This window comes from Canis lupus, chromosome 10, assembly GCF_003254725.2.
Source record: "Canis lupus dingo isolate Sandy chromosome 10, ASM325472v2, whole genome shotgun sequence".
Taxonomy (NCBI): domain Eukaryota; kingdom Metazoa; phylum Chordata; class Mammalia; order Carnivora; family Canidae; genus Canis; species Canis lupus.
In genome coordinates this window covers 33,157,561-33,181,051 of record NC_064252.1, presented here as the reverse complement: position 1 = coordinate 33,181,051, position 23,491 = coordinate 33,157,561, and the positions used below count along the sequence as shown (strand labels likewise).

The 23,491-nt window shown below is 43.2% G+C and overlaps 1 protein-coding gene and 1 long non-coding RNA gene across 6 annotated transcripts in view; one reads left to right on the top strand and one right to left on the bottom strand.

The window, feature by feature from the left end:
• The window catches only part of LOC118350002 (uncharacterized), a 32,351-nt gene extending 17,970 nt beyond the window's left edge, over positions 1 to 14,381 (bottom strand). Inside the window, exon 1 of one of the 2 annotated variants that reach the window (XR_004802925.2) lies at positions 14,199 to 14,381. This is a non-coding gene — a long non-coding RNA (uncharacterized LOC118350002). The remainder of the gene's footprint in view (positions 1 to 14,198) is intronic. The other variant, XR_004802924.2, reaches the window with a different exon arrangement.
• TCP11L2 (t-complex 11 like 2) overlaps positions 13,761 to 23,491 on the top strand; it is a 38,561-nt gene continuing 28,830 nt past the window's right edge. The window contains exons 1-3 of one of the 4 annotated variants that reach the window (XM_025462010.3): positions 13,803 to 14,092; positions 15,241 to 15,379; positions 22,390 to 22,581. In XM_025462010.3, coding sequence (XP_025317795.1) covers positions 22,425 to 22,581 — 157 coding nt within the window. In that variant the 5' untranslated portion in view covers positions 13,803 to 14,092; positions 15,241 to 15,379; positions 22,390 to 22,424. Of the gene's footprint in view, positions 14,093 to 14,684; positions 14,837 to 15,240; positions 15,380 to 22,389; positions 22,582 to 23,491 lie in introns of those variants that run through there. The other 3 variants (XM_049115351.1, XM_025462008.3, XM_025462018.3) reach the window with 3 other exon arrangements.

Genomic DNA, 23,491 nt, shown 5'->3' with positions numbered 1-23,491 from the left:
TCCCTTTAAATCCTCTTCTTCCTCTCCACTCCCCTTCTGACTCTTATAATATCCTTAGGAAAGCTTGCCTTTCATCTTCTCTTTTCATTCCCTTGAAGAAAAAAAATTTTGTAATCCTCTGAAGAGTCATGTCTGATTAGTAATCTGATGAATGCTACAGTTCTTGGGCTTCACACTAACAAAGCTGTCTCCTGGAGACCAAGCTATGCTGGAACTGATAAAAAAAAAAAAAAAAAGCCTCGTGAGGCCCCAAGCACGAGCAACCAAGAGTGTGTACAAGGTCAGGGAAGGGGGTTGGCTTCTACCTCATCATGGAGCCCAGTGAAAGGTTTGGAAGTTTTGGAAACATGCAGAGGTTGTCTGTTTGGTATGGACCTCGGCTATCCTATGGCTTACAGGCAGAGGGGTCCAACCATCTCTGCAAGCAGTGGATGTGGACACTTGGGAATCTCAGTAGGAGAGGCAAGCAGGGCTAATGCTGTGCAGTGTTTGTAAGCTCAGAGGCACCTGTCACTGCTCAGGAACAACTGGGGAGATGCTTTAAAGGAGATTCATTTGTAGCAGCATGGTTGGTAGGTGTCCATGGGGTCACAATTTAAATACAAAAAGGAAATGTAACATTATTTTCCACTCCCAAGTCTGTGAGGGCTGGAATTCTAGGGCTATACCTTTAAAAAAAAAAAAAAGTGCAGAGTTGGCAATCAGAGTTAGGTATAAAAATGAACCAGGTAAATCAATCTTCAAAGTCATGGGAAGGGTCAAGAAGTCTTTAGTAAATGCACCCCGAAAATCTGCTACTACTTCTTCATTTTTCCTTCCTTAAATTAGCTTTTCCTTCAAGCATCAGCATGCTGGAGAAGTTGTTTCAAAAACTATATTCACTTTTTTTTTCAATTATATTCAATTGCTGGCATTGTATCTTCATTATAAAGATTTGGCATGTTGAAGACATTGCTTGAACAGTGTTTTGTGAGTCACCTAAGGAACTTTGAGTTCCATATGTGCAACTAGGCACTCTTGCAAAATATCCACTGAAAATTTTTGGAACATAATTTGTTTGTAAATTAAAGCTGCTCAACAGTGAGTTGTTTGAGCTCTGATGCTTACTATAAGTAGAATGATCTTGGTTAATCCATTTGCTGTGGCCCAGAAAGTTTGCTTTTGAAGAAGAGAAAGGGAAGTAGGAGTTTGAAAGGATGGGCAGAAGGGTGACCCTGTCTGTTTGGAACAACAGCATTGATCTTCTCCAGGAATGTGGCTGTTAGCTGGACAGTAGCCATGATAAAGACCATTAATTCTGATTGATGGTATCTGGTGAATTAAGAGCATCTCATGCTCTTTCAGCATTTAGAGATATCTGTTCCAACTGCTCCAACCTGCCTCAAACCATATATTACCTGGCTAATAGAAAAGCAGCATATTACCAACATATGCAGAGGGTGTGTGTGTGTGTGTGTGTGTGTGTGTGTGTGTGTGTGTGTGTGTGTTGAGGAAGGCAGGCTGGTTCATTTTGCTAACCTCCCTTGAAAGCCTGCTGTAGCCAGAGCACTGCTGGAAGAGCTGGTAGTGGAAGGGTGGAGTGGGGAATCGTTATAGAGGTAAATCAAACCTGGTTCCCATTTTCAAGACAGTGAAAATTCAGAGGACAAAAGAACATGATTAGAAACAAACTCAAAAAGGATGCTCTAAGTAACACTTAAGGTCACTTTCACACCTGAGATTTTATTATTCTGCTCTGTTTATCCACCAACAAATATGTATTCAGGTCACCTAGGAGAAATTGAAACAGAGGCCCATGGGCAGGACAGAGAAGGTCCTGTCATTACTTCTAAACGTGGGGCTGTAAAAGGTCATAATGCATATGGCATCTAAGCTGAATCTTAAATGGTGAGTAGAAATTTGGGAGGTAAATTTGTGGTATCAATGCACTGCAAGAAAAGGGTAGTGTGTAGAAGCATGGCCACAAATTCAGGGACCAATGGGTGGTTTAGTGTCCCTAGAGCATAAATGGGATTTGTGGTAGTTTTGAAATATGTTTACAAATTATTTTATATTTTTACAAAATAAATGAAGTTAAAGCCAACTGTTCCAAATCTAAATAACAGCCTGCATTTCACTCTCACAAAGTCCAAGTGACTATTTCTAATCAGAAGGCAGCCAGGGACCTGGGTTCCTTCTATCTTGTGATTCTCTCTTCCAAGGCCTTCCACATTGTCTGCACACAAGTCATGGATGGGGAGAGTGGTGTTTAAGAGCCAGTCTGGGAAGTGTACTCATTACTCTCCTCTATTCTTTTGGCCAGAACTCAGTCATATGTCAATACCTAACCACGAGGGAGGCTGTGCACTGAGAGAAAAAGAAAATAAAATGGATATGCATGGCTCATTAGTCTCTGACATACGTTCTTTTTTTTTCCTTCAGTAGGCTCCACGCCCAGTGTAGAGCCCAGTGAGGGTCTTGATCTCACAGCCCTGAGATCAGGTCTCTCAGGGCTGTGAGATCAAGACCTGAGCTGAAATTGAGAGTTGGACACTTAACCAACTAAGACACCCAGGCACCTGAAATGATGAAAGTATTGTTTTACCTGCTAATGTCTTTAAAGTAGGCTTCATGCCCCACATGGAGCCCAATATGGGGCTTAAACTCACGACCCTGAGATCAAGACCCTGGGCTGAGATCAAGAGTTGGATGCTTAACTGACTGAGCCACCTAGACGCCCTTCTGACAGATATTCATATTACCTACATTTCATTTTTTTTTTGCAGGATTTCAAGTGATTAGGCATTATTACTTCCATTTTATAGATGGGATAGCTCAAACTCTAAAAGATTATGCAGCCAGCCTAAAATCATATAACTGATAGATGATAAGACTACATTTCAAATATAGGTTTATTTTAATAAATCTACCCTATTTTATGCTAATTTCTGCCATCCCTGCTACTATCCCCCAAAGGAAATATTTAGATTGTTATGTATCTTTATAAATAGCTATAATTCTTTGAAACACTGCTTTATCAAACACGGGTTTTCACAAAGCCCTGAGGAGTCCTAACTGATCCTTAATCTTTCTTGGTTTGCCTAGAATTTGTTTCAGCTTATCCTTGCTCCAGAAAACCTATCTAGATTTTCCTCAAGAACCTCTACATTCAGCTCTTACATAGCATCTGTTCTTCTGAACAGGACAACCAGATCTGTTTCCAATTTAAACAGACATAATGGAATATGCTTCCTTCTTCAATTTCACAATTAGCTCTCTGATCCCTCTGATTAACTTGAATATTTCCTGGCTTTCAAGCAAAGCAAAAAGAAGAAAAGAACTGTTCTATTTAAAGTTCATCAGAGTTAATTTTTTTCTCCTAATCACTGAGGTCTTGTCAACTAGCTTTATGCCCTCCCAACCAATATTTAGTTCTGCCTGTAAGGTCATCTTATTGATTGGTCTGCACAGCACTGAGTGCATGCACGTGCTGCATACACATTACACAGTGATGGGTGCTGTGTAAAAGAGTATAGAGTAATGTAAAGACACAATTGTTGTCTGACAGTGGGTTTGGGGCATATATCAGCATTGCTCACTGCGGGCTTCAGTGCGTAGCAGAAGTACCTCCGGTTCTCTTGGCATCTGCAGAGAGGTACACTTGGATGAGGGCACAGCCTGGCAATGACCATGCCCAGAAGAAACACGGTGCTTCCAGCCATGGCTACCAGGCAGCCTGTGAGTTAGACGTGGCTGTTGAGAGGAACACCAAAGAACACTAGCAGCCCAGCTTGACCCAAGGTGCTTGAATTTGGGCACGACCTTTCCTGCTAATGGAAAAGAATACCTCAAACTCCAGGCAGTTCAGTCAGGCAACGTGGGATGAGCATCCTAGTTGAGCACCTGCACAATCAAACTGCTTGTTGTGAAGATGAATTGGACATGGTCCTTAAACCCAAGGAACTCATGGCCTGAAATGAATGACTTTCATGTAATAAAATTGTTACAGGGCATGTGTGATTGATACATGCTTTCAAAGCTTGCCTGAAGTCTGATTTTCTATCTAGTGGTGCTTAGCAGAATTCTCTGGTGAAAATGTTGCTAAAGGCCCTTGTTTTCTTCATGGAGGTAGCATAAATGCCTAGGGCCCGTGAACCATTCAAATGAATGAAGTAGGCCACAGATAACACCCAGGGTCTGTGGCATGCAAATTCTGACAATATATCTGTGGGCTGAAGCCCGCTCATTGCAATGCCCTCTACCCCAAGCTTACTTTTTTAGTTCTGGGCCCCCGAGGAAATCTCTTAGCACTGTCTGCCTAGATCTAGAAAATGTAGTGAACTTCTCACCTCATATAGCAGAAATCATGAACCTCCCAGTCTGCATGGGGTACCCAAGTGAGCAATTTACTGCTATTTTTGAAAAATGTAAAAACAGCACTGAAACAGTTTAAGTCAACCCAGATTTTTGGCTAAACAGTGCCAAGTTTCTCCCATGTCAGTTAGGCTAACTTCAACCACAGTTTTCTACAATAAATTTAACCCAAATACTGTATCGATAAGCTTGCATCTAATCAATTGAGTTAACTTTTTATCCCTGTCTCTCCTTAGATGCCACTCTCTCTGGGAAACACTACCTGGTCCTCAGGGTCTGCATTGTGTGTTCCTCCGCTACAGCTTGGATTGACCTCTATTAGTGAAGGGATATTTTTCAATAAGTGAAAACATGACTCTATAAAAGAACACCAACACAGGTTTTAAAAAGTACTCATTTTATCAATTAAAAAGGTAGCCAGGAAAATGATAAAACCAGTTTAAGGAGCATTTGAGCAACGGAGGTTTATACAGCCCAACACAAAAGCATTTTTTTTAAATCTTAGAATAAGATGACCGGGTTAGTTACAAAAGTGGCTAATATCTTATAGGTCAACAAACAGTAACCTGTGGGGTTATCTTCCCTGCAGAACAGAATTTCATTTCATTTGTATTGGTAATAGACAAGAAGCATCTGTGGTATTATAAGTTTTCAATAAATTAACATCTACCTTTCCAAAACTGTAAAATATCTGAACCAATAGTAAATAGGAAGTCCAACAAAGGTACAGAGTCTTAGTGAATTATTTAATCCTTGAATGGGTCTGCTGCCGTATGGCACACTACACAGCACTACACTGAAAAGACATCCGGTAATCTTTTTTGCCTATTTCCAAGTTTTTGGACCATGTTTGGATGAATACCCATGTTTTGGGGAAATTTTTCTTAATATAATACAGTATACATTATTATTATTAACTAATAATAATGATAAAACAATTGTTAAGCTTTACTGAGCACCAGCTGTGTCAGGCACATATATTTTCTCATGCGTGTGATATTAAGAAGGTATTACTACTCACCCATTTTCCAGATGAAACTGAAGTTTAGCTTAACCCCCAAACACTCAGCTCATGACAAAGCGGGCATTAGAAACTTGATCTGCCTGTTTGACTCTGTGTCTGTGCTGCTAGCCACCATAGCATTTGTCATATAGTAGTAAAATAGCCCACTTATTTGCCTATCTTCTCACTAGACTGTGAGTTCCACAAGGGTAAAAATCATGGTTTCTTGATCATTGATATTTTCCTTGCATCTGTTGGTATCCACCACATAATAAGCCCACAATAAGTATTTCTTAAAATTAAATTAAAAATGGGGCGCCTAGGTGGCTCAGTTGGTTAAGTGTCTGGCTCTTGATTTCAGACTCAGGTCATGATCTCAGGATTGTGAAGTTGAGCCTTGAGTCAGGCGCTGCACTCAGCACTGAGTCTACTTAAGACTGTCTCCCTCTTTCCCTCTGCTGCTCCCACCCCCCACTGCACATGCTCTCTCAAATACATTTTAAAAAATTAAATCGAACATGTAAAAGTGGAGAACCAGATTCCAATTCTAGCACACTTTTTATTGGCTCTTTCATCCTTCTCTTAAATTAAAATATCAGTGATGGTCCTTATTTTCACCTTTCATTCTTATCAGTAGCAATATTCACAATGGTGATGGGGTGAGGTGTTTTAACCAATATAGTCTTTATTCATTTATAGAATTAAAAAAATTTTTTTAAAGATTTTATTTATTTATTTATTTATTTATTTATTTATTTATTTATGAGAGACACACAGAGAGAGGCAGAGACACAGGCAGAGGGAGAAGCAGGCTCCCCTGATGCAAGACTTGATCCCAGGACCCCGGGATCATGCCCTGAGCCAAAGGCAGACGCTCATCCACTGAGCCACCTAGGCATCCCTCATTTATAGAATTGTTTATAAAATAAGCATTTGCTGAGTGACTCACACATGCAAGACTCCACTAGGTGTGATAACAGCTCTCCCACTAAAATGTAGCTTTATGAAATTGAATCCTGGGCTATTTCTTGAGTGCCCCATCAGCAAATACCAATCTAGAATGTAGTTCTCCTGATAAAATGCCATCAGACATAACTTTTAAAAATATAAACAATCCCTTCTTACCCTTAATGAAATTTACCATATTTGTTGTCTAGCTCCTTCTCCGCTTGTGTTTGTTGTCAGACACCCTTTCTCTTCCCTTCCCCTGCCCTGCTATGTCTTCAGGGAGGACTGAACTCTGGATATTACATTTCCCAGCTTCCCTTTTGAACTGGCTTCAGGCTGGGTTTGGTTAATGGGTGGCCCTGGAGGGAGACAGGAGGATGGGAAGAAGGGAGAAGCCACCACTCCTGTCCCTTCTGTTCCTCCCCTCAACCCACAACTGCCACGCCACACGTTGAGCAAACTTCTCCAGTGGTGGCTTATCTCCCCAGGGGTTCTACGTTCATCTCTTCACCTCCTACTGGACAGTCCTGACTCTCAGGCTCTGCTTTTGTCCCTTTGTTCCTTCAGCTCTAGGGAAAGAAGTAGCTTCCCACTGATTCTATAATCTGGGTTGTTTGGCCATCCTGTAAGAGCTCTTCCTGGGTATAATGTCTTTGCCTATTGGATTCTCTCAATTGAACTAAGTGGAACAGCCTATTATTTTTCTGAATGGATCTTGACTGACTGGTCTGATGAGTAGAGAATAGCAATATTCACATTAATATATAAATATTGGGCGATCTGTTAGGCTCACTCATTAGCTAAGTAAATGGCTCCTGTACCACCAACTTGATGGATCAGATTTGTTTGTGCCTTGGCATCATATTAAATTATCACATGTCACAGACATTTAAGTTGCTCAGCACCAATTGACACTGTAAAGATTATGTCAGTAAATAACAAGAGTACAATAACTGTGATTTATTGGTCCATACAATGTACCTGGTACTCCACTCAACTCCTTATACATAGTATCTCTTTTAATTCTCCAATAAACTAGTTGGGGAGGGGTATTTGTTCTAGTAAAGAAGCCTAGTGGCAAATAATAGACACCTACTTTGAATAGACATACCAAGTGCTCTGGGGTAGTTCATGGAATTTAGATGACGGCTGAAAAACTAGGCTTGGGAAAGAACTGAAGGAAGTCACCTATACCTAAGACCATTCCACAGGGATGATCTGCCATTTGGACTACCATTTGAGAAACTGGGCCACCAAAATGACAAATGGCCCCCACAATGTCATCATCCCCATTTTACACCTGTGAAGATAAAGGCATTTGTATAACGAGTGCTAGGACATGGCTATAAGCCCTCTGGTCTGCCTGAATCCAAAGCACACCTTCTACCATTCTACATTTGCTTTTTATATATGTATGTTAATTGATTTGCTCTTTGAAAGTTTTGATCTTGGGACACCTGGGTGGCTCAGCGGTTGGGTGCGTCTGCCTTTGGCTCAGGGTGTGATCCTGGGGTCCTGGGATCGAGTCCCACATCGGGCTCCCTGCAGGGAGCCTGCTTCTCCCTCTGTGTCTCTGCCCCTCTCTGAGTGTCTCTCATGAATAAATAAATAATTTTTTTTTATAAAAGAGAGTTTTGATCTACATAAACTTGTAAATTTTTAAAAAGTTTTAACTTAGAAATATAACCACAGTAGCCACCGTTTAAATGAAGACTTCAGTTTGAGCATTAATATTCACGTGTGCACAATTCTGTTGTATTCAGCTGTTCAGGATTTGCTGAGTATGTACATGCAGGTGCACTTGTAACATAAACAATGTCACGGCCAAGCATGCGTCTCAGGGAATTGGCCAGAAATGCTTTGTAGCTGTTCTTTACTCCAGATTTTCTTGCAGCAGAATTTGCTTTTTTTCCCCTTTCTCTGACTGCTTCATATATATATGAGAGAAAAACATAAACGGCTTCCTATTTTAGGAGAGCTGGCAGCAATCCATTCTCCTCACTTCCTGGAAGACACAAGCACCCTTCCAGAGTAATGTAATGGAATGTGCTTATAAATACCATGAGTGCTTAGTTGATATAGTGCTGGTATGCTTGTTGACAGATTGTTATGGAAATTAGATAATTATGCTACTAATGGGTGATACATTGCATGTGACACCGCGAGCATGTATGAGTGTGTGCATGTGCGCGTGCATTTGTAGAGTAGCCATCAAATGAGTTCTGGTTTCTATTCTTGACCTGCCAGTTCAATGAGTCACTGAATATCACTTTGGTCAGTCATAAACCTCAGTGCCCTCATATAATACCTTCCACTAGAACACACAGCAACTCGGGTCAAAGCTACTGTACAGACTGTAGCTTTGTTCTGACTGTTCGGGGCTCTCAACTTTTCATCCTCCAAAGGTAATAAAATTATTCAAGACTCATACCATTTTGAGAAAGAATTCCTGTCCCATTTATTACCAAAAGAAGGAAACCCTTAGTGGTGGTATGTTGGGGCACAACATGTATTTTAAATGAAAGTAAACTCCAGGCACCTATGTTGTCTAAGAGTTGGACTTGAAGGAAACAACCTAAAAAAGTAATAATTTTTACTTTTCCAGCAGAAATAATTTTGACATACTGTAGTGATGGACCTTTTGCAAATCGATTCCTTTCTATGGTTTATATGAAAAGTTCCATTGATTACCATGACTTTTAAAAATATGAATAAAAAGAAGATGGGAAAGCTATTTACCGTGCAGTGTTAATAGCCCACTACCACTAAGGTATATTTAAGAGGACAAACAATCATGAGAGTGCTCCATTGTACGGCAGTGTGAGTTACAGAGTAATATACGAATAATGAAATTGAAATACATTCTCCCTGTAAAAGGAATAGGCCATTAGTATATATATAGAATAAATCAGGAACATCTCCCACTCTACCTCTTAAAGAGTTTGGAGGGTAACTTTTTAGTCCATTTCTATACATTTTATAAACACAGAGCACACACACATATGCTCTCTCATCAAGCTCTCCCTTAAGCAGACACGGTATCACCCAACAATCATTGTTCTGTAACTCATATTTTTGTGTTAAACAGCCTATCTGAAAAGTCACATTTCTTAAAACTTTCCTTTATTTCTTCCTGTACTCCACTGGATATTGCAATGGATTTTTAAAGTGAGGGCATAAATGTTCATCCGTGGTTGGACGGACTAGGCAGGTATTTAGAAAATGACCACCTGCTGGCCCCAGAGGTCGGGTAGAGAGAGTGACTGTCTGGCCAGGGCTCTGTGCCAACACCTCTTTGGTTTCTCATAGTGCACTTTAGAGCATCACGTCTCCTTGGCCCCTCCCACTTCCTGCCCAGCCTTGCCTGCACTCCTGGTCCGCACTCTCTTTGCTTTCCAGGGAACAACAGTGGTTTCCAGGTAAGTGGAGGGGGCCCATGGACGGTGAAAGGGATGGGTGGATTCTAAAAACATTTTTCCCTTTAGCATGTGAGGAAAGAGGGTCTGGGTCTGTATCTAGATGTGAAGGTACAGGCAACTGCAATGAGAAGTCACCTCCAATTTTATGCTAATTCAGTTCAGAGAAGGCAGGGGGAAAACTGGGTCTAGTGCTTTGGAAACTTGATCAAGCCTCAACATTTTGATAAATGGTCAAAACTGGTCAATGATCTAAATCTCCTTTGTCTTCAAGACCAAAAGAAAAGAATGACAAAAGCTGATGAGAAGGTAGGTCAAATTTTGAACATTTAGTTACCAATTACCTAGCTTGTTTTAGCTTAATTTTTTTTCTACCTTCTCCTTCTTTCTTTTTTTAATATTTTATTTATTTATTCATGAGAGACACACAGAGAGAGGCAGAGAGACACAGGCAGAAGGAGAAGCAGGCTTCCTGCAGGGAGCCCAATGCAGGACTAAATCCCAGGACCCTGGGATCAAGCCCTGAGCCAAAGGCAGATGCTCAACCACTGAGCCACCCAGGTGCCCCCCTACCTCCTACTTTCTATTGTCTTTCCCCCCAACCCTTACTGCTTTTTTGGCCTTCCTAGCCCCTAGAGATAAAAAAAAAAGGTGATATTCCATGTATCAATGTTTCTACTACAGTGAAGTCATTATCTTATGTGAGGGATTAGTTTCCAAAGGGAGAACATAAGGCCAAAATCACATGCAGTTAAAATTATCTTTGGAAGGTCCTTTGATGGGTCATAAGATGTGAGATAGACCCAGTTTTGTTTTGGTTTGTTTTGTTTTTGCCTATGACATGGAAACACACGTTTTTTTTTTTTTTCTTTTTAAGATTTTATTTATTTATTTGAGAGGGAGGGAGGGAAAGAGAGAGAGGGAGAGAGAGAGAGAGAGAACAAGAGAGGGGCGAGGGAGGGGAAGAGGGAGAAGCAGACTCCCCGCTGAGCAGGGAGCCCAATGTGAGGCCTGATCCTGGTACTCCAGGATTACGACCTGAGCCAAGGGCAGACGCTTAACCAACTGAGCCACCCAGGTGCCCTGACAGAGATATGATTCTTCAACAAAGCACTAGATAAAATAAGTGATTTGAACAGGTGAAGGGAAAATAAGTACCTTTAAACTCTAGACTGATGTGCTTTGTGGAGAGATCAGGACCAGCTACATAATTTTCAAGATCCAGTGCAAAATAAAAATTGGGCTCTTTATTGAAAAATTATGACGAATTTCAAGATGGTAGCAGCAGAGCCTTAAACTGAGGGTATGGCTCTTCCAAGTGTAGGGCCTCATGCACACCCATGAAGCCAGCCCTGGGTAAGAAGCTTGAGGCAAAATGAGAAGTCTGAGAACTGAGATCAACTCAGGAAGAGAAACCTCACAACTCCCATAGAGAGAGCTGGGGGCAAAATCACTGCCAGTCTTTAAATTATTCTGTTGTGCTCCCTGCACCCTGTCCCATCTGAGTATATACAATTGAATTTACATTATGCTAAATCAGTACAAGTTGCAACTCCACTATTGAAGTTAAATGTTAAGAAAGTTAAGAAGTTGCAAATTCATATTAAAATTACATTTGCGGATCTTCTGATTTTTTTTCAAGGACTCATTACAATTTAAAACTCAGATTTAAAATGTGTAAAGAGAAAATAAGTATTTCTATTTCTTCAGCTAGCAATAATTTTGATCAGCCCTTAAGTCATGTATGTGCCAAAGGCAGTAGAATAAATTTAGACTATTATGTAATTTATAGGTGGCAAACAAACTGCATTACTCTGAATTTTCTAAGTGGTTCAAAGAGCCAAGTTAGAAAAATTCGGTGTGAAAATAATTTTTAGAAGCTTACTTACCAAAGAGATCGCCTTTTAGACATTTTTTTTTTCCAGAAGGTTGTCAACATATTTGAGCAAGGAGGATTTTATTCTATGACTGCTTGAGCTCTCTGAGCAAGAACGTGATTCAAGGCTCGTTTTTAAGGGAATTGCCTAATATTTTATGGTACTATATTTTTTCAAAGTGGCTTTTATATATACAAGCCAGACTGAGGGTGGTTGGTCAGGTAATTGACCAAAAGGTTTCCAGATAGCAAGTTAATTTAATGTCAAAGTAAGAGTAGATTGTGTTTCCAGGGTTATTTTCTCTCCCCAGCTTGGGTCTCTGATGTTATCCCACCTCTTCCACCTTAAGGTTCTCACCCCAGCACATGCTGAAACTTGAATCATCTGATTTGAAAAAAAAAATTGCTTCATTGTGGCTTTGAGAGATACATATTTGAGCTTTGAAATAAGTGCCATGCCTAGGGTCAGGCCACTGGTCATTCAGGTAGACTGGATAACTTTCCTGACTCATGCTCACCTGTTCCAAGTTATGTAATAACACAAAAACAATACTTAACAAGTGCCTATAAAGCTAACAAAAAAGAAGCAAAGCTGCAATGTGTCATTGTCACAATGTCTAAAAGTTGGGGGGGGGATATTTTTGGTTAATCTTTCTGTTGTGGAGTTTTTAGGGTGGTGACAGCAGTTGTTGAGTGGTGGTTGTTATTTGGCAAGAATTGAAATTGGAGGCTTCTGTTACCCTGAGTGCTGATTCCAATAAATAATATAAACAAGGAAAGAACCTATGGGTGGCAACAGCAGTTTATCCTTAATCTCTTGGTTTGTATCAAGTTGTACTTTTTAGAAAGGAGGATAGAGGGCATAAGGAGACATAAATACAAATTTATAGAGATCACCAGGCATGTTTGTTCAGAGTGATTTGCCTAATAGTTTCAATAACTAACCCTGACTAGTGTTTACTGTGTATAGCTCTAAGCACTTCAGATGATTTATCTCATTCCATCCTCACCTTACCCAATGAGATAGTTATCACTGTTATCCATCAACCAAGATCCAATGGGTCATTAATGTCAGAGCCAGGGCTGAACCCAAAACAAGTCCATGTTGCAATACCAAATTATTTCATCCAGGATAACTGGCTTTCTATTCTCCTTTAAAATGTTGCCTGCCTGGTTTTTTTTTTTTTTTTTTTTTTTTTTTCTAGAACCAATTTTGCCTCCACAATTCAGACATGATTTCAGCACGAAATAGAAATACTTCAGCCTGTACAAAATCCACTTACAGTCCTGCATGAAACTTTCCCCCAAATAATGCCAGTGTACAGAAAATATAGTGGTTTTTATGTGTGCGGTTGAGGGGAATGGTGTTTCTGTACATCCTGAAGCACGCCCACAAGAGCTGAACAGAACCCGCCCTGGGACTGCTTATTTACATTAACCACTGTCGACACTTCTCCAGGAGAGAGGTGCTGCCAAGAACTCTAGAGGAAGTGAGATGTGTTATCTTTTGCATGCACACCATGTTTGAAGTCGACGCCTTCAGAGAGCCTGTGTGGGTGCGACTCCCAGGAGCTAATCTTTCAGTCCAGGCATATGCAAATCTGGGCCGGTGTTTACGTGGAGGCGCAGACACAAACGTGGGTGACCAGGTCGGTTGCTGACGCGCGTGGGAACGCACCTGCCCTCCTGCATGTTGGGCTGTGAGTGTCTGTGCGGACGGGGTGATGTTGGGCACCCAATTTGGATCGCCCCGCCTAGATGAGGGGTGCTCGGGGAGCAGAAGTTCCACCCGCAGCCCCGGAGTGTGTACACCACCCACGCCGGGGCGCCCCGCACGCTCACGCCAGCCCCGAGCTCCGCGAGCGCGGCCACCAGCGGATTCGCGCGCAGCCCGGCCCCGCCCCCTGGCCGCCCAGGCTCGGCTCCGCCCCCTGGCCGCCCCGCCCCGCCCCGCCCCCTGGCCGCCCAGGCTCGGCTCCGCCCCCCAGCCCCGACAGCCCCGCCTCCATCGCCGGGCGCTCCAGCCGCACGGCCGCTCCAGTTCCGTAAACACTTTCCTCCCCGCCCCTAGCAGGCCCCGGACCGCACCACTCGAAGCCTGCGGGGGGGACGGCTTCCCCTCGCATGCAGGACGCCGTCAATCCGAGCTCTCCCCGGCGTCTTCCACCCGCACATGAGGACAGCTGCTCTGCAGTAGGTCAAATCTGCCAGAGCGCTGCTGTCGGAGCCGAGGGTGACCCGGATTTCTCCCGTCCCGCGGGCCGCCTCCCCCCGCCCGCCGGTCCCGCGGCTACGCCGTGGCTGCCTCCTCGGAGTCCCTCCCGGCCCTTTAAATACCGCGTGGGGCCCGGCGGGGGGGTTGCTGGGAGGCTGGGGGTTGTTGGGCCGGTGAGTTTTCGAGGTGCTGCGCGGTGCTCGTGAGGGGACCCCCGAGGACCCCCGACCCGGCCTCACTCTAGTCGCCTGTGTCCTCCGCCTGCCTCCGCGCCGGACCCGGTGCGTATCCATCGGGGAGGGGGTCGCCGGCTCCGAGGTGACCGGCCCGGGCCAGTGGAGCCCGACGCCTCGCCCCGGGGCGGCCCGGGGGCCTCCCTCCACCCACCTCGGAACTCTGTCGTGGGACTCCGGTGCCGGGGGCGTTAAAGCCCCGCTTCTTGCTCCCCCGTCTCCTTGACTGACCTCGAACCGCCGTCCCGCGTGGGAACGGGGCGCGGGCACCGAGTGGCCGCGGCGGGTGTCGGGGTGGCCGCGGGCTTCGGGCCCCGGAGGCGGCGGGGTCGCGCCTCTCGGCCGCGGTTTGCATCCTGCTGGACTCGGGCCAGCGACCGCGCCGCGAGCGGCTCCCCGCCCTCCGGGCCCCGAGAGGGCGCCCCTCCCGCCGGCGACCCCCGGCCCAGCGGGGGTGGGCGGGCCGGGCCGCGGGGGGCGCCGGGCGCGGCCCGAAGCGTGTGTTTGGGTTTGTTGCCGGGGTTTCCCGGGCACTGGGCTCGGCCTCCGCCGTCCCCTCCCCCAAGGGTTTGTTTTGACAGGAAACGTGCTGCTGGAGGGAGGGGCGGCCGGAGGGACGGGGGCACCGCCTGCTGGTGCGTCCCCGGAGCCGAGGCGGGTCGGGCCCCGAGCTCGAACGCCTGACCTCTCGGGGTGGCTTGAGCGGCCCAGAACTGCTCCTCTGGGTGGCACCACTCGGGGTAACAGCGCTGCTTTGAGGTGGCACGTGGACGAACAGGGTTCTGCGTTTTGGTTAGTATTGGGGGACACTTGCATTAGACCAGCGATTTCACGATGATACAAAACTTTTAAAATCAATGCATTTAAATGCAAAAATCTAGTCGAGATAGAGGTGATCGATAAATTAGGTTATAGATGAGGGTGGAGATGTGGAAACAGGCGTGAACAGTGGTACCCAAATGACTAGAAGTTTGGCAAATAATGGTCTTAGGTGGTTGTCCTGTTACGTTAACCTTGAGAAACCAGACAAGTTGTCCTTGTCCCCACTGCCCTCAGCCCCCAAGATCCCTGTGGTCCCATGATCTCCAGCCCAGCCAGAGACCCTGCTCTTTGCCACCTGCCGCGACCATAATGAGGTTATCGCAGTGGTTCCCACTTTAGGCGGCTCCCTGTTTGCTGTGTCCTCTTGCCTCCAGGGATTTCATACATCACTCTGGCAGCCCGTGGAGGTGGCCCCACTTGAGGTGGCCCAGGGCTGAAGATACCCAGTCATGTGTGGAAGCAGCTTCAGTGCCATTTTGTGAGGAGTTGAGGCCCCCAGAGGAGGAAGCACAGGTACTAAAATAGGCCAGCCAGGGGTGGGAGGAGAAGTGTTTCCAAGTGTGAAAAGTGCCTAGAAATCCTTCTCCCTGATGCTGTAATGTTATGTGTTGCATGAACATCTGCTTTCTCAGACAATGACTGGCTTGTTGGCCTTTATCTAGCTCTTTGTTGGCTCTAATTTGATGAAGACCAGTATTCTTTAGCTGAATGGAGCTGGAGCCTATCTCTCTGCTCTGTGGTTTATGCCTTGCTGCATATGAATAAATTTTTAGTACTGCTGTTTGGGACGGGTTCTAAAGCAGCGTTTCGTGGAAGACGAGGATTTTCCACACCATCTACAATTTTTTTTTCTTCAGAGCCCAGTCTTACACCTCTGACTCCTTGTCCTTTACTACATGTATTTGAATGCTTGTCTTTGCGTGTGACCTTGATCTGGTCTTCAAGGATGACACCCACTAGATATTCCTTGAATTTTCTCATTTCCATGACCCAACCTTAGCTGGAAGAGTTCCATTCCTTAAACAGGACATTGCTGGAAAATCTGAATAATTCACCTCAAGATGTTTTTGATACTGATTGTAAGCAGTTAAGACTTTTGATAATATGTGGGTTTTAACTAGAGATCGTGCAGTGCTTAAGGAATGGCTCCCTGATAGAGGATTTTCATTTACTCTAGTGGGGTGGTTGAGAATTATTTTGGATGATAGACTCTTTCAGTGATGCCCTTCATGGTATAGTACTTTGAGCAGCCACCCTGGGGTAAGGTCAGCTTGTTACCACATATGCAAGTATCCACGTGGTTTTGGGTAGATCGATTTGGCAGACTGAGAGTGGAAAGGATGAGCAGCACACCAAATTTTCTCCAGCCATCCTAAAATAGTAGAAAGCGTGGGCCTTAGGGGTCCATGCCCTGGATTTCAGATTTTCTTCAGCCACTGCTGTGAACCGTAGGGCAAGTAATTTAACCTCTCTGAACCTCAGGTTCTTATCTACAAAGTGAGGATAATAGCAGTACCTCAGCTAACAAGATTATAATGAAGATTCAAGGAGATAAAATACTTAAAGCACTTATGGGGGGGTGGTGGGACATAATAAATATACAGTAAATATTAGCTCTAATTGTTTTTATTTACTATCAGTGAACATTAAGAAAGTGGAAAGACACAATGTAAACAGTTCTTTGAGCTCTACAAACTGTGATTCTTTGCTGGTTTGAATTATCTGTGCCTGGGAAGTGTGTTGAGGTAGGCACTGGGAATTAGCAGAGACATGGCCCTTCCCACAAACAGCTTAATATTTAGTGGGGAGTCAGATACATAAACAGCAACCGTAGTACTTTAAGTGACTGCATTATGGGAATATGAGCAATATGAGTGGGAAAGGAAGAAGGAAACCCCAGGTTACAATATGAATAGGAATGTGGCTTGATTTGTTCTTCAGTGATACTCTTTGGGCTTCCCTCTATCCCAGGAAGTGTTCTCAGCTCTAGATGGCTAGTTTAGATGGAGTGAGGTTATCAGGGAAGGTCACTTGGAAGTTGTAACATTTAATTTTGAACCCAAATGACAACAAGGAGCCCATCCCAGGGAGATCAGAAAGAAGAACGTGCTAGGGGAGAGGAGAGCAGGTGCATGTGCTCCAAAGTGGGAAGTTTGGCATATCTGAGTAACCTGAAGAAAGCCATTATGTCTGTAGCGGAAGGGTTAGGGGGAGAGTGGCACAGGATGGTGTGAGCAGAGGCCAAATCACAGAGGAATATAAACCATTGCCAAGAAGCCTCTTAAGAAAAGGGAAACCACCTGGAGATGAACTCTTAAGAGGGATGATTTATTTGCCTCTTCTGAAAGGCTCTGGCCTATTTCCTGTTTTATTTTCTAGACACTGTTCAAGAAGGACATTGGGACAAGTCTGACTGTCTAGAAGAGCTTTTGTCATAGAGCAATATCTAAGCTATCTCTTCAATGGGAACGGTCAAAATCTAAAAATTGCAGGAGCCCAGACCATTCTGAATTAGATTTGAAATTTTGGTTTAGTACTTTTCTTTTAATCTTTTGCTTGGAAATAATTTCAAACTTACAGAAAAAGTTGTAAGAACAGTGCAAAGAAGTCCTTATTGTCTACCTTTTACTCATATTCACCTGTTAACATTTTGCTCTATATGCTTTATTGTTTTCTCTTTTTCTCATTAAATTATTTTAGAGAAATCTGCATACATTATGGCCCTTTATTCCTAAATATGTAATCACAGTACATTTATCAACTTTAGTAAATTTAACATTGTAATACAGACCGTAGATTTAAGTATTATAACAATGCTGTCAGTTGACTCAATAATAGCATTTTTCCCCCTCTGGTACAGGATCCAGTCAGGGATCATCTGTTGCACTCAGCTGTTAGGTCTCTTTTCATCTGGAACATGTCCTCAGGCTTCCTTTGTTTTTATGACATTGACATGTTTGGAAATCATGATTTCTTTTAGTAAGAATAAAATAATAATTGAAAATCTGTCATTTTCAAAATAAGCTTTTACAAGGAGCTTAAATACTTGACATAGACTATTTCAGTTAATCTTCACAATTCTATGACATAGATACTATTATTAGCCCCATTTTACAAATGACTAAGTTCCCTTTCTCCACTCAGTAAATATCAAGAGTCAGGATCAAGAACCCAGTTGACCTGACTCCAGAGCCAGGGTTCTTACTGTTTCATGGACATATACATTGTTACTGGTGGACCTTTGTAATTCTGAACCCATGCTGGACCATTTGCAAATCAATTTGCCATGGAAAGGAAATAAAGAAGTAAAGTTGGTAGTGTGGACACAGGCTAAGGAATTGACCAGCAAATTAAAAACCCATCTCCCCACCATCTGACATGGGACATGGGAAGAAGGCAGTGTCCCCTTCGGATCTCTGTATCCATTTCCTCCTCTCTAAAATGTCAGTGGTCATATTGCCATTCATTCAACAATAAATGTCAGCTGCATCCCAGTCATTGGTCTTGGAAAGAATTATATAATATTGAATTTATAAATGAGAAAGAATGCAATGAAAAATGTGATTATTCTCCTTGATGGGGACCCATTGTAGTGTTGGAGGCTTTGCTTGGAGTTATCCACTGTTTTTACCTTTGCCTTTACCTTTGGCCAGCAAGTAAATCCTCTAGGTAGGATGAGATGTGATGTTTCTTGAAAAGTTGTGTGGTTTGCTTGTGATCTGCCATGGCCGAAAGTTAAAGTAGGTCTAAGTTTGTCGGTATGAGAAGCATTACCTTTCTTAAGGAAAGGGACTGGTTTTATTATCACTGTTCTAAGAGAGAATCCAAAGTAGTTTTTAAAGCCATCTAATTACCCTCAGTGCCTTTTGAGTCAAGTAGCTTTGTCCCCAGATGACTTATATGGAAACCCGAGACCAAGAAAAGTAAGAACAGATGTGAAGGAACTTGCAGATGACCATTTACACTGGGATGGGCTGTTTGCTTTCAGCTTTTGTATTTCAGACAAGTGCAAGAGTACTTTCCTAGGTTAACTAGCAATCTTGTTTATCTGTAGGAGAATATATTTTTATCATCGGGGTGAAACGGTTCTCCCCCCTAGAGTTTTTAATGCCTAAAACGATAATAACAAGAGAAAAATGAAAATAATATTAATAATAACAATGATTTATATCCTGTTTTCTCTGTCAGACACTGTTCCAAGCACTCTACATGTATTGACTAAATGAAGTTTCACACCAACCCTAGGTATTATTAGTATGTCTGGAGGAGGAAACAGGCAATTTCTTTATAGAGTAATAATGGGCATTTGGGCTTCAAAAGAAAGTTTCTTGTTGGATGCACTAAAGCCCAGTTGTGCTATGGAGGCTTCTACCAATCAAACAAGAGTGTCTAAACATGTTGAAGCTTTCAAATTTTCTGTTGCATCCCCTGTGCCAGAAATTCTACTTCCAGTGAATTATTGGAAAGAAGCATAGTTGCACGTTATTAAGTATGTCTGCGATGAGTACATTTAATTTCTCAGAACATCTAGTGAAGCCTCATGGAACCCTGAGTTTATAGAACTTTAGCAATTCCTAGCTAAAAGGGACCCTTTATAGCTGATCCAACCTGCTCAGAAAAATGAGGTGAAGAAAGCCAATGTGATGTGCATAAAGTCACCCAGCAAATTAATGACAGATCCAGGCCTTAGACCCTAGCCTTCTAACTCCTACCCTATATCTTTTATTTTTAAATCTTTGTACTTTACTGCCTTGTTAGACACAATTAAGGAACAAACAAAGTGTGCTGTTCATCTAGAGTAGAAAAATGAAATGGACAGTTATAACTATTAACCTAGTTCATAAGTTCCAGTGGATGAAAGCTTTTATTCACCTTTACTTGGAAAAACAGCTAAAGTGAAGAAAAACGAAGAGCAGAGCATACAGAGCATAGTGTTATGGTGGAATGACAGAGGAAGATAACAAAATGGAAACAAGGTTTAAGATATTAAAATAAGACTGTGACCAGGACCAGGGAATATTGAGTCTTAAACCTAATAAAGTAGGTTTAAGTGGTAGATTCTCTGATCCAATGCTTTAACTTTGGCAGTCCCAGCCCTGTAAGTGTGTAGTGATATCATTTTGCGAATGTTCTGGTTGAAGCTGTACCAAATGGGATTCAATGATTCTGATTCACCTGACACTAAATGAATACTTGTCACGTACTTGACACTGGCAATGGACAAGACACAGTCCCTGCCTTATTAAGAAAAGTCAGAGAAGTAGCCATGGAGGAAAATAACTGTCCAAGGCACTCAGCTCTATGCCAGAGGTAGAGGACATGTGCTGCAGATGTGCAAAGAGGGGTGTCATTCACTCTGGCCAGGGAGTAAAGGCTTCCTGAGGAAGGTAGCATTTTCAAGAGATGCCTTCAGTGGGACATAAAATGTTGTCAGAGCACGAGAGAGAAATCTAGAGGGAAGGGCAAGTATTCCATTTAGGATTGGGGTTTGGTGGAAGTGAAAGAGTTAGAGCTGACAGTTTTTTCTGTCCTGTATTCCTTTCCTCCCCAGCAGATGACAGTTAAAGCTCAAGTAGAGCTTTGCATGTGGTAAAGGGGGTTATTTACCCCACTGGGGTTGCAAGGGTTCAGGGCTATTTTATAGCCTCTGTCAGTGGTGGTTGGCCTTGGGACTCTAGGGTAAGGTAGACCTCTCGGTGGTAGCTTCCTGGCAGCTCTGCTCAGCCTCCTAGTTAGTGGTTTTCTTCTGTTTGTGGAAGTGGTGGCCCCAGGAGGGGTGCCCTTGTGCGATTGGCAGGACTGAAGAAGGTTGTTTAGGGGAGGCCAGGGGCAAATGCCCTTGGGCATTTGACCTTTAATAAGTCCCTCTGAGGTTCATCTTTGTCTCTGTGACCACCCAAGGGATAAATTATGGCACCATTTCTCTCAACAAAGGCAAGATTCCCCCATAGTCCCACCCTGCCTCTCCTTTCTTGTGCTTCCTCAGCAATGTCTTGTTTCCCCTTTTCTTGTGTTCTAGACTCAGGCACACATAGTTGTAGGTAACTGGAGTTGAGAGCCATCAGTGTAGCGACCTGTCTCTCTTGTTCACTGTTATCTTTCCTGGTGCTGCTGCACAGTAGGCGCTCAATAAATATGAAAGGAATCATTGAAGAGACTGTGCAGGAGTTCTAGACATACTATGCATAGCTGTGTTTTCAAGTGTTTGTAGCTTTGAAAGCTCTGTATATCTCATTGCATGGACTGGCTCAGGTTTAAAGAGACTCCATGAATCCTTCTGTCATTATTGTCTGTTCAGGATTTGAGGTGCCTTCTTCCTCAGGCCCAGGTTCCCCTCAGTGTCAGCTAACACCACACCTATCAGAGCCAGCTCTCTCTTGGGCCTTGGCTGAGGCTCCTGGGCTCAGGCTGGGACATCCTGTGTGCTCAGGATATCCTTTCTAGAAGGTGACTGGGCCCATACCTGGGAGGTAGTCTAATGTCTCAGATACAGCACTGGATGTAGATAAAGTCAAGGGACTGGTTTTATGGCATAGTAAGTCCCATTGTCCCCAGAGCCCATCTCTGACCCATGAGTCAGGATCTTTGGTGCCTGTTTGTTCATTGGGTGATAGTGGTACCAAGTCAGCTGTCAAGTGCAAACCCAGTGTCAGGCTTTACTCTTTATATCATGACAGTTCACAGGAAAATGGAGAAGAACCTGAAGACTTGCCAGCCAGAGATTTTAGTTAGTCTTCTCCTTTCCCAAGAGGCTCACGAGGAATTAAAGAGGCTGATTTCAAAACTATTTTACTTAGAACAAAGCCATAGGAACAGTAATAATAGCTAACATTTGGGCAGCCCTGGTGGCTGAGTGGTTTAGCGCTGCATTCAGCCCAGGGCAGGATCCTAGAGACCCAGGATCGAGTCCCCCGTTGAGCTCCCTGCATGGAGCCTGCTTCTCCCTCTGCCACCCCCCTCTGTCTTTCATGAATAAATAGGTAAAAATCTTAAAAAAAAAATAGCTAACATTTTGGTGCTAAGCACTTTAATAAAATTAAGCCTATTTAATCTTCAAGCAACCCTGCAAGTTTAGTCTTTCAGCCCAGTTTGACTCATGAAGTAGGTGGTTTAGTGACTTTTGTCCCAAGGTCACATGGCAAAAGACAACATGAGCTTCTAACCTAGGCAGTCTGGCCTCAGGCCCCATTGTCAACATCCCTTTCCATGTTTTAGAAACCTAGGAACAGAGAGCCTGTGTGTCTTTTGCACAGTTTTAAAGGATCTGTTATTGTGAGAGCTGTTCCATGTTCACACTGTGTATGTCCTGAGTAAGTTCACACTTGGGGCGATGGAGTGTCTTTTCTGGGAGGTAGTCTTGAAGGCCTGGTAATAGCCTGACTGCTATGGGAAAGATGAGGTTATCTTCTAGGACCTTTCCAACACTGTGACATATGTGGGCAAAGCTGTCTACACTAAAAGAAGCCATCTGTGATGCCAGTGAAGTACCACAGAGCGCTGACGCAGGGTCTGTTTGTCTGCAGGTGCTATCTCTTTGCCCACACTTCAGTGACACAGAATGCCCTTCAATGGTGAGAAGCAGTGTGTGGGTGAGGACCAGCCAAGCGATTCAGACTCTTCCCGGTTTTCCGAAAGCATGGCTTCACTCAGTGACTATGAGTGCTCCAGGCAGAGCTTTACAAGCGACTCTTCCAGCAAATCCAGCTCTCCTGCTTGTAAGCTGATGGGGGAGCAGGGCGTGTGGGGGGAGAGGGTGATTCTAGGCATGTGTGTTAGATTTTAAAACTCATAAATGAGAGCAAAGTACAAACTATTCCTCCTTTCTAGATGTACCATAATAGCACTGCAAAGACAGGAATAAGTAGCCACTAAAGTTTACAATCTGCCCATTTTATTTTTTTATTATTATTTTTTTCCATCTGCCCATTTTAATTTGCATTACTGTCTCTGATCTGCTTTGGTTTTACTATAAATCAGGGCCTTAAACCCCATCTGTCTTTTCTCTCAAGTAGTGGAAAGTCATTCCCTCTTGAGATCACTTCTTGGGCCATATTCTAGGATAAATTCAAATTGGTCTTTTCTGATAATTGCTGATTTACACGGAAGGAAGCTTGCCCCAATTCAAGGGTCAGGCAGGAAGTGAAATAATCTAAAGGGTTTCCTGCTGATTTCAAAACCTGTTGTGCAAATCACCCTAGAAAATTGCCCACGAAGAGAATTACTACACCAGGGGTGTGAGATTTTAATAGGTGGCCATGATGAGGGAGATGTCTTTTCCCTTTTTTGTGTGTGGAAGCTAGAGATATGTAAAGCAAGTATGTTTGGTCTTTTTATTTTAAGCTTTTTAATTGACATTTTGTATAGGAAATATAACACCTTAGACAAAGCAAGTGCAGAAAGAAGCAACTAATGTTTAATATAATCAAATGTACACTTCAAAAAGTTTGTTCATTTATGTTTATGTTAAATCTATATAATCTCATTTTTTAAAATTTGGAAATTTACATAAGTATAGAGAAAAGAAAACTTTGCCTATAATATCACCCAAAGATGAAAGCTGGTGGTACTTTGCCATATTCATTCTTCATGTTGGCATATGTATGTATATATGTATAGACTCTTCTC